This window comes from Montipora foliosa, chromosome 4 (assembly GCF_036669935.1).
Source record: "Montipora foliosa isolate CH-2021 chromosome 4, ASM3666993v2, whole genome shotgun sequence".
In the NCBI taxonomy this organism is placed as follows: Eukaryota; Metazoa; Cnidaria; class Anthozoa; order Scleractinia; family Acroporidae; genus Montipora; species Montipora foliosa.
The window spans coordinates 17,217,924-17,228,700 of record NC_090872.1 but is presented as its reverse complement, the minus strand read 5'-3'; the positions used below and the strand labels follow the sequence as shown (position 1 = coordinate 17,228,700).

General features: G+C 39.4%; 1 protein-coding gene across 2 annotated transcripts in view; it reads right to left on the bottom strand.

Moving 5' to 3' along the window:
• Positions 1 to 587: 587 nt before the first annotated feature.
• LOC138000074 (serine/threonine-protein kinase Nek4-like) overlaps positions 588 to 10,777 on the bottom strand; it is a 23,421-nt gene continuing 13,231 nt past the window's right edge. The window contains exons 9-18 of one of the 2 annotated variants that reach the window (XM_068846225.1): positions 10,316 to 10,494; positions 10,116 to 10,152; positions 8,819 to 8,972; positions 8,567 to 8,685; positions 8,036 to 8,115; positions 6,965 to 7,116; positions 5,836 to 5,890; positions 4,940 to 5,080; positions 3,557 to 3,638; positions 588 to 2,058 (exon numbers count right to left, since the gene is read on the bottom strand). In XM_068846225.1, coding sequence (XP_068702326.1) covers positions 1,963 to 2,058; positions 3,557 to 3,638; positions 4,940 to 5,080; positions 5,836 to 5,890; positions 6,965 to 7,116; positions 8,036 to 8,115; positions 8,567 to 8,685; positions 8,819 to 8,972; positions 10,116 to 10,152; positions 10,316 to 10,494 — 1,095 coding nt within the window. In that variant the 3' untranslated portion in view covers positions 588 to 1,962. The remainder of the gene's footprint in view (positions 2,059 to 3,556; positions 3,639 to 4,939; positions 5,081 to 5,835; positions 5,891 to 6,964; positions 7,117 to 8,035; positions 8,116 to 8,566; positions 8,686 to 8,818; positions 8,973 to 10,115; positions 10,153 to 10,315; positions 10,495 to 10,777) is intronic. The other variant, XM_068846226.1, reaches the window with a different exon arrangement.

Below are 10,777 nucleotides of genomic sequence, written 5' to 3'. Positions count from 1 at the left end.
GTTGATGCTTTACAACTTCGGTCCGGTAAAAGTCCAAAGAGCAGACCATCAAAACAATTAACCGCGTGTAGCAGGATTAAGGATAGTGATCAACGCGATCAAACCATCATCGCCTACGCGCGTTCACTTCGTGCGACAAAAATTTACTTTGTGATCACGCAAATGTACCTTGGCTGTCATAGGTTTTTCTCTCTCAGAGCGACGGAAAAAACTTCTGGCATGAATGTAGCGGATAAATTACTTTACTCACGTAAGAGAAACAGTTGCTAGGTACGCTAAAGCAAAGTTCGTTCAAAAGAAAGGAAAAGAATTGAGGATCAAAGAGAGGTGACACCGGGCTAAAAATTCCGACGTTTTCTGTTTATTTCCGTAGTAGTGACAGCGGCGTGAGAATTACTAAGTACAAACGGTCAAGATGGCTGGATATTGGCCAAATGTTTTTCTTGGGTGTTTATGGACCGAGGCGAAGTCGAGGTCCATAAACACGCAAAAAAACGAACGAGGCCAATATCCAGCCATCTTGACCGAACAAGCTTGGTCAATAACTTAAGTATTTCAATAACTTAAGTATTTCAATCGTTTGTACTTAGTAATTCTCACGCCGCTGTCACTGAAGGAGATCTTCCAGAGGTTTAGGGTCACATTTGTAATTAATGCAGAGATTTAGCATTGCCTTTCGGCAAACGGAAAACGTCGTATTGAAATTTGCGTTTTGCCAAAAATCACAGAAACGTTTTTGAGCTTAGCTCATTTCTTGTTTGATATCTAATGATAGCCATCCATGCACTAACTGTGATGATATCGAACGACTTCTCAAAGGAGCGAGACAAATTACAAACAGGAGACCGCCGTTTGCCGTTTCATTTAAAAGCTAAAGCCCCCTAATATCACCCTACGGGAACAAGGACCTCTAGTATCATTGGATAAGTATACGTATGGGGCGCAGATCCGTTTTGTTAAGGGTATTAGGATCCTTGTGTTTGTTTCCATCTTCTTGTTTGGGTTTCATTGTTTCCTGAAGCAATCTCGGAATCCCTTATAAAAACTCCACTATTTTAATGTTCGCTGGGTATTTCTATTGATCATTTGCTCTGAGACATTAACAGTTGTTATTCTCTTCCGAATATGAAAAATACAGTAAAAACGAAGGAATTTTGGTTCATCTCGCCCGCTCACGGAGTTACAGTCATATAATAACAAGAATGATTACCTCTTAAAAAAATGAAAGAGTCATTTACTATTCACAATGACACGTGTTTGGATGAATTTACGCTCAGTCATGGAACAAGTCTCGACGGATCAGAGACGAGTGGCTACCGCGAAAATTTTGCTATGCTCCACGGGAACAACCTTTTCACGCGTGCAATGCCATGTGACTCTTTTATTCAAGCCATGTATGCACATGTTTTTGCTTATTCCAATCTCGCGCTTATGAATTTTGACACATTTATTCCTTTCATTCCACGCTCTTCCTTATGTACACAGGAAGAGGAGGAGCGAGGAATGTCCTAAAGTATCCACTTGAATCACTAAACTGTTAAGAAGTTTCCGTTTGTTTGTCTATTTTCTTACACTTCACATTACTAGAGCCACACAAATCAAAAATTGTTTACTTAATGTCAAAAATCTGTCGTCGCTTGACTTGTCCTTTATCGACTCTGCTAAACATTCCGGGATTGGTGTTTGTGTTGTAATTAAAACGTCAACTTAAATGACGAGTCGCAGGGTTAATTCCCGTATACTTATATTACACTAGAACGTGACCACATTTCTGATTTGTCAAACGTAAACAAACGCTACAGTCAAATTGTCAGAAGACAAAATTCGGCCAAATTCTGTGGAGTTTGCCGCGGAACATTTGAAATGTCTGGCTCTAGTGCGATTCGGCCCTTAGTTGCAACCAGGAAACCATCAATCAGCAATGACTGTACAGTCTGTACAAGTGGGCGGATTTATGACATTTTAACCGTGTTTGAAACTTTCGCAAAACTTGAGTTGCCAAATCGGTCCGCCGTATCGTTCAAAGTTCTCTCTTCCCATGAGTCTCACAAGGGCTTCCTGTAAGGGAAAGAAATCATCACAGGGACATCCACCAATGACTCTTAAAGGCTTTCACCTTACTTCTAAAAGTGCCGATATCACTAATCACAGTAAATTGTTCTTTAATTTGCTTCCATTTGGAGGGTAGCATACTTCGTTGTCACCCCGACATTTAAAATTTAAAGAAAACGGCCAATAAAGCTAACTTTTTAAGAGACATTCCTATGGCTAAACTTTGCTTTTATATACTTATATTAATATTAATAATATTTTCTAACAGTGACTATTTGAATAGTTGCACATAGCAATGTTGACAATCAATGGTGTAAATAAATAGCTTTGTTCTAAAAAAATCAGCCGACATTTTACGAATCAAGCTTTTTTAGTGCCAATATTTTTATCCCGAAAGGGTGAAAATATGGGCCTCGTATTTATCGATAAAGTCAAGTTGGTGTAGAAACAACATATCCACACAGTAAAGGCCTACTTATGCCAAGTTTATTGACCACGTTACTGAGCGCACAACTTTTAAATTGCCTAAAGTATCGAAACTGTCTTTTTAAAGCTTCTTAGATTACTGTTTAGGGTTTAGCTTACTGTTTAGGGTTTAGTTTATACTGAGATGATCTCAGTATAAACTTGAAGAAATTTAACGGTAATGCACAGACAGCAGAGTTGGCGCAGTGTTGAGAGTATTTTCTTTACACTGACCATTGTCTCCCATAATTGATTCCCGGACTGGAGGGTTGGGCGTGTTGGTTCTCTACTGTTCTTTGCTACCCTCCCCACCCCCCCCCCCCCCCAACAGAGAAAGGGACATTTAATTAGTTTTTGATCAGGCTTTTAACGTAATTTGACTCAATGATTTGAAGTGTAGTCTCTCCAATTAGAAGAGCACTTGCGACTTGCTAAAGAATACGAATAATTATTACGCTGTAGTATTTAGAGCTATTGGCTTGTGGGAACGCGCATGATATAGAAACCCAACTAGAAGTTAAGGACGGTGCCTACTAATTCAAAGGTATTTTTGCGCGGTTTACTGAATATGCGGGAAAAGCAGATCTTAACAAGTGTTATTGAAATCCAAAAAGAAATTATGGGTAACCACGCAGGTTTAAGTAATGATCCGTGTAGGGTGGATAGCAATTTCCTTTGTTATGGGGCAACTTACACAGAGAATGCATAAACCTACAGGAAAGCCGTTAACGCAATAAAATTCATTTACAGCCCACTTTGAAAGGGTGTTTTTTTGTGTTAAAAGATTTTGACCAATCACAAGAGTTGAAAACAAAAGCCAAGAAACGTTTACAGAAACGTTTACAGAACGTATGCGCAATAACAATAGTAGGCACCGTCCTTAAGTTGATTTTAGAATCACCAGGCCGGAGAGAAAACCATTCGGTGCTTAGAAAGGAATTGAAACCTTGAGTCCAGCACCCAGGCAGCTGGACCAAGCCAGCCGTCATTTTATAGCCTAACGATCAACTCCAAAAATATACATTAGTGCTTGACAAACCTCGACAAAATCCTCCTGATGGGTGTCGATTATGTTGTAGGCTTTAACTAACATGTCCTCACCAATACCACCAACACATTCTCTAAACCAACAAGTAAACGATGAAGAATAAAACACAAAATACATACATAAACAAGAAAATATCTTGTACACAAAACTAACCCTTATCACGAGTCCATAACCCAGATGTATCGATCTCTCTCGTGTCAGTTTACGGTATTAACCTAATTTAAAATATGGGTCCCGCCAATTTATGACCAGTCAGATTGGGCCTGATTGGGCATTTTTAAGCTCAAAGTTAATTTTCCCATACAAAGTCTATAATCGTACACCGAACTTGGGCTGCCTGTGGTAGACCACCCTGCGAGCAGAGCCTCCTTTTCCATGAGATCTTTCCCATAAAAGACTCAAGATGGCGGCTAGCTCGGCTCGAAGCCATTAGGCTTGAGTTCGAAACTGTATCCTGGCAGCATGCAGCGCATGCTCAATAAAGATCTTACTCGATTCATACAGAGTCTTTCCGGAGAGCGCCAAAAGAAAGGCTCTGCTAGCAGGGTGGCAGTAGTAGTTCCAAAAATGGACAATACCGTAAACTAATGGGTCTCATTCCATCGCAAATCGAGACTTCTGGGCTATGAACTTCTGCCCTTATTATGTCCGCAACCTTTAAAACATAGAACATAACAACAATAAAAGTAAGGTGACAAACGCTAACACCAACCCGGTGTGGCCAACACACCCGCCTGGTATGTTAGCTACGCCATGCTGATGAGACCCAAAAGGCCGAAACAGCTGTCCATGGCTGCTAATTGACCGGGTGAAATGGTTGTGCGCATGCGTGATGTGTTGGCCACACTGGGTTGGTGTTAGCGTGTGTCACGTTGCTTTTATTGTTATAGAACGTAACCCTGATAGCATTTATTGCCAGAAATTCTGTTTATTTCACTCGATGAACCAGAAAGCCTTTCAGAGATATTTCTAGGCTCCTTGCAAAGTATAAAGACTGTCCCTCCAGGGCATGTACTAAAACCCGAAACACCGAAACGTAACCATCGGAACGAAACCGACGAAACCATCGAAACACCGGAACGAAACCACCGGAACCATCGAAACACCGAAACGAAACTTGCGAAACAGCTATCGAAACAACCAAAATGACCATGCAGATCGCGAGATTTTCTGAAATTCTTTCACTCGTGATGTAGTTTCACTGTAAGTAAAATTAGTCGTTTTGTTCAAAGTCGTTCCCTTCTGCACAAGCACACAACAGACTTGGTAAATTCAGTCTCCACCATTAACTATCTCTTCGAAATGCAAGTACATTTCAATAATACAATAATTTACAAATGCGTTAACATTCTTTTATCATAACTTTGTCGTCACCTCGTATTTTTGTTTGTTGCCTTGGTCTTTGTACTATTCCAACCTCGTTTTAACTTGCTTGCCGTGTGCGAATCATTGCTTGACATAGTTAATAAAGGAAAAGTAATGAAATGAAAGAATCTTCTGGCGTGCTTAGCGAATCTGCAAAGATTGTGAATAAAGAGCAACTGAATCAGGAAACTTGAAGGAAACCATTCGAGAAATTATTATAAGCGACAATCAGCCCGGAGGTCAAATTTTATACTGCAATCGAGTCAGTTTCGATGGTTTTGTTCAAGTTTTTATAGCTGTTTCGTGTGTTCCGGTGGTTTCGTTTCGATGGTTACGTTCCGTTGTTTCGGTGGTTTCGTTCCGGTGTTTCGATGGTTCCGGTGGTTTCGTTCTGGTGTTTCGATGGTTTCGGCGGTTCCGGTGGTTTCGGTGGTTTCGTTCCGGTGTTTCGCGTTTTAGTACATGCCTCCAGAGAGACGTTTTTATGACACAGAAGAATTTGATCTGTTCGGATAACTTAGCTGAAAATTGAAGTGTCCGAAAATTTTAGGGATTGAACTCTTCATGTCAGAAATTGCTAGCTGAACGTTACCTTCCAGGAAACCACTTCCAGGAAACCACACCAACGGTGTGACATTAGCGAAAGTCCCTTAAAAATGGAGAAGGTTTCGATTCATCAAACTTCTCAATCATTTTGCTTTTTGGCTATCTTGAACACAATTTTAAGACTACAATTGTAGCTTTTCAAAATCAGCTCACCACCTGTCCACTTGTTTGCATATGAATAGTGTGTATTTTTGTTTGTTTTTTGACTCGTTCTTCAAAGCTCATCGCAGTTTCGCAAATGGCTTTTCCGGGGTCTGAAAAGTTGTCACGGAGAGTCGCGGAGTCAATAATCTGCTTACCGTCTGAGTCGGTCAATTCTGTCTCGTAACCTCCCAGATGCTGTTGGCGATCCAACTGAAATCAAACAAAGTATCATTGCTTATGTCAGATTTTAATGAATTACAATTTTGTAAAACAAATTAATAGTAAATATATCCTCTTCTCCGAGATTTCTGGTGACGTTAAAACTCTCACCTGAGTCAAAAGAGACCATAAAAAAAGTTATCTCAAATTCCCAAGGATAGAGAATAATTCGGCTCTCTTGCCAGCCATGGAAACAACTTAATTCAATCTAATGGTCTCTAATCCTTTACCCAATGCACGCAGTGATCAGCTCGAAAGCTATTCTCCTCTTAAGACCGCACACTTCTCCCCAAAGGCTAATTAGGTTCTTTTCCTTTCTTTCCAGTGATTTGATATTCTTAGATATAAACATAAACGATATTCGGTAATTTGTATTAATTATAAGAAGTGTGAATAGAGCTGAACTGAAATATCTTTGTTCATAGTGCAGATTGTAATTCCACTCTATATAGATAAATCACAGAAAACATCGCTCCAGGGTTTATCTCGATCTTCAAGGCAAACCCTTGTGCACAGCGGTTGGGATGGAAATTGTTAAGAAGGGTTTTGGCTTGTGAAGGACCGGTATTCCGGAAATACACTCTTTCTTTCCATAAGAACGTCTAATTTTCGAGCTGAAGCGGAACGTTCTTACATATTTTTGCGATGAGAAGCCGAAAACGTTCTTGAGATGTTCTTAAATTTACAAAATGAGATGCGTATCATGCATTAACAAATCCTTTGTTATGTTAATTTACATTTATTTAACTTTATTTTATGCTTTCATTTAAAATAAAAATCAGCAAAATGAAAACGTTCTTATTCGACTCTTTGCCTGAGGAATGTTCTTAATTAATACGTTCTTTAAAATTTGGTTTATCTCAGCCTCTACGTTCCTATAAAAAAAATAGAGTATCGATGTTTTAACGGTGCCAGAAACTGCTCTTTACTCTTTCTCAGAGTCTTCTTAACAGAATCAAATTTTCATTGAAGAGGACAAGAACAAAGGGAAAACACCTCTCCGTTTTAAGTAAAAACCAATTTAAGAAGAAGAATGGGGAAAGTAAAACACTCTCTCAATCTCACAAAAATGAACATCCAAGGGTTCCTTGTCTTCATCTCTTTCCTCCTGTGCAGGCTCATCTGGGGATTCTCTGTCGACGCTAATATTTGACAACTTTAATGTGGAATCCAATGCAGAAATCAGAGAGGTAACGTCACTTTGACTTCGATGTTTTCTGCAAAAACAGTAACAATGGTGCATTACAAAATCAAATACAACTACTAACAGTAATGTCTACGCAGAGGGGGGGTGGGGGGTGGGGGAATTCCCAAACAAAAAGGGGATGGATGCTCGTCGTCTCGCTTAGGGGTGTAAATTTTGAATTTTGGTCTCACTTAGGGTGTTCTGGGCAAAACGCAATCATATATAGTCGTGAAGGTCTCCTTTAGTGTTGGACGCGAAGAGATATGAAAGGGAGTATTTACGCTTTTATATTTCTTCGCGTAGGTGAAAGTAATAGATGACGATGTCTTTGCCATCATTAAAAGTCACTGTATTTTTTATTTATCTGTGCTTTAATATGGTCTCTTTTAGGGGTTTAATTTAAAATTTCCGACGAGCATTCCTCCCCTTTTTACATGGGAGTCCCCCCCCCCCCCCCCGGGAATGTCTATTAACATTTAAAAGCAGTTAAATTCAATTTAACGGAGTTAGCAAATGAGAGGCATTGGTTTCGGTCAGCAGTGGCGTTATGTAACATGCAACTGGATCCCGTGTGTCTTTGGAGCACGTGATGTGTACTGTGAAGTGCATTTTTGAGCGGGTTCAGGAATCTATTTCAAGCGTTGGCATCTAATGCTTTGGGCCTAATTGTTAGCGTTTCCCCTCACTACCCTCCTCCTTTCCACTGATTCTATGAGTGCGACAGGTGCCTGGTTCTCTCCCATGCCGCGTGGGGCTTATGATTGGGTTGCCAGGATTTCCAAGCCATGGGAGCAGTCTCCATCTTAGCGTAGGCCGCAGCCAATAGTGGATGTTTCTCAGACATCCAACCTTCACTTTGCGACTGAGTTGTTAAGTACATCTTTTATGACTTTTAACAATCACGTTTTGATTATGAAAGAGGATAACGTAATCTTCTTTAATTCACTCACTTTTCTATTGGAACTGATGGTTCTTCCAAGCTGATCTCCTCTAATTCAGAATCTGTGTCACTATCTGGTTCAACTGAATCCTAAAAGATTTCCCAACAAACATCAAGATAATAATAATAAATGCAATAAAATTTTGTTATTAAAAGTAAAGTAAAGCAAAGTAAAGCAACCATATTTAACGTCGATAACTCCTAACAGTAATTCAACTGACAAACCTGAGGCCGACGATGCGCTCATTTTACTTTCCCCCCCCCCCCCCCCCCTTTCCATGAGTGCTCCGTTTTACGGGTATTTAAAGCTACTTAAGCTACACAGAACGGAAAGAAGTCGAAACAAGGATGTAAGATCCGGGAATCGAACTCAGGACCTCTTGCACCAAGGCCGCGCACTAACCGACTGTGCCATCCTCGCTCATAGGAAGGGGTGATGATGATGACGATAATGATGACGATGACTGTAATGATGCCGAACAGGTAATACCCTTTTTGTCCCACAATAAAGTGTACATGTAATTGTAGGATTGCAACTTACAGCAAGAGAGGAGCAAGATCCCTTCTTAGGTACAGGCCTTCCACCATCAACACAATCATAACCCACTGCCACTGGCTGATGTTTGGGAAAATCCATCGCAGATGCCTGTTTGGGTGTTGCTGCAGATACAAAACAATATCGGTAACGCGTTAATTAAAAAAGGTGAGGATCAAGTCTTTCATTAAAAACTTTGCCTCAGTAAGCCAAGTGGATGTTATGCAAAAAAACAACAACAAAAAAATGGTGACCCACCTGAAGTAACCCCTTCCTGTGACCTCTTAACTTTAGCAGCTATCACTTCATTGGGAGAGGGGAGAATATTTACCGAGGGTGGAGCTGGAAGGGCACTTTTGTCTCCAGTTTGTTTTTGCTTAAGCCTTCGTCTTTCTCTGGCTGACAAACCACTCTGTAAAAGATTAATGGCAATAATATTATTATCATTGATCTGGTCCAAGCAATGTTTAACTTTACATTGTCCCATACAACTGTCCTATCTTGGGGATAGTTGCCATGAATCAGCTAGTTGGCAGCCAGTTCTGATGCCCAGAAAGAAGTAAAGTTCAAAATGCAATGTATTACATGTACTCAACTACTGAGAATTTCCTCCCAAATGTGCACTGAATTGCACAGTTTTGAAAACAAAATCTTCATGAAGGTAACAGCAAACAGAAACAAAGAAGTTAGGTTACATGTATATGTTGCAGTTCATTTTGTTTCAACCTACGTCAGTTTGGGGCAGATAAAAAACACAGGTCACAGGTCATTGTTTTACCAATACAGAAACAACCCCTCACCGTTTACAAATGCTAACATTAGGCCTAAAAACGTTTGTTTAGGCCTAATTAGGCTTAAGGTTAGCTTAAATGAATGTTTAGGATACTATCTATATTGGTAAAACAATGACCTAAATGACCTGTGTTTTGCACCTGTCACAAACTGACATATGTTGAAACAAATTGATCTAGGTTGAAGTAAGTTGATTTAAGTTGAAACAAAATGACCTAGTTTGGTTGCAAATTACCTACGGAACAAAATTACCTGCAACATATACTTCAGCAAAATTATTTACGGCTTCAATGACACTCTTACAAAATTATAATTGGTATTCTGTATACACATGACAGAGTAATTCAAATTTGCATCGTAATGAGCATTTGATGACGATCAATGATCGATTGAAACATAGTCCTTTAATAATGGGCCGAGTTCAATATATCAATATCCAGGCATGCCTATGAGGCTTTATGGTCAAATTTCACGGCTCAGTTCTGTTTTCTTTGTCTCACAAGTCTCATGGGAGATTTCTAAACAAAACAATATTAAAATTTAACCATAAAGCCTTTTAGCCATGCATGAATATTGACAAAACTATCAAACCAGGCCTATTACAAAACAGGCTGTCTATTTTCTACCATACAGATCTCATGTTCCTACTGTATTGAAACAGTCAAAAACACACTCAGGGACTATTAAATATGCTGTGCCTCACAACCAGAAATTATCGTACATTTGTAAGAAATTGAAACAGACCTTTGTGTAGTCAACTTACCACTGGTGTGCTATCAGAGGTCGATACAGACTTTTGGCTGAAGGAACGAATTTGAATTGATGAAAAAAAAAAAAGAACAATTTAGTCAAAACTTCAAAAAGTAATAATATTACCAACTATCTGAATGAAATAACAAAAGAAAAGAGGTCTTGGGTCAATAGCCAGACAAAGTTCCAACTGACAATTAAATTATTTTGCACCTTGTTTCAGAATCTCTAGATATTTTCCTTTCTTTATATTCTTCCTCTTCTTCCTCTGCATACTGTGATCTTGCAGCATGACAGCTACTTGTTACCTTGTATCTTCTTCTTGCCTTGGGACTCCTGGAAGCTGGCAAATCCCTTGCTATGGGGGGCTGTGGTAAGGGTCTTACTGACTCCTGATAATAAACATTAAAGAAAGCTACAAATGCAAGTAAGTTAATTACATTTACAGCAAACAATACAACAACTGGCAATAGTTTTTCATGATGAAGGTCACTTACTGTACTTTGTAATCGATTTTTTCAGTTGTAGTCTTGCAGCATGTTAAACACATTCAGACCTTGTTTTGATAGGACCCCACATGCTTTTCAAAGATGGGATAGCAATTTTATTTATCTTTTTTGCCACATAAAAAAGACAACAACTAGTCTAAGAATGATCAAGGATGATAGATAAAAA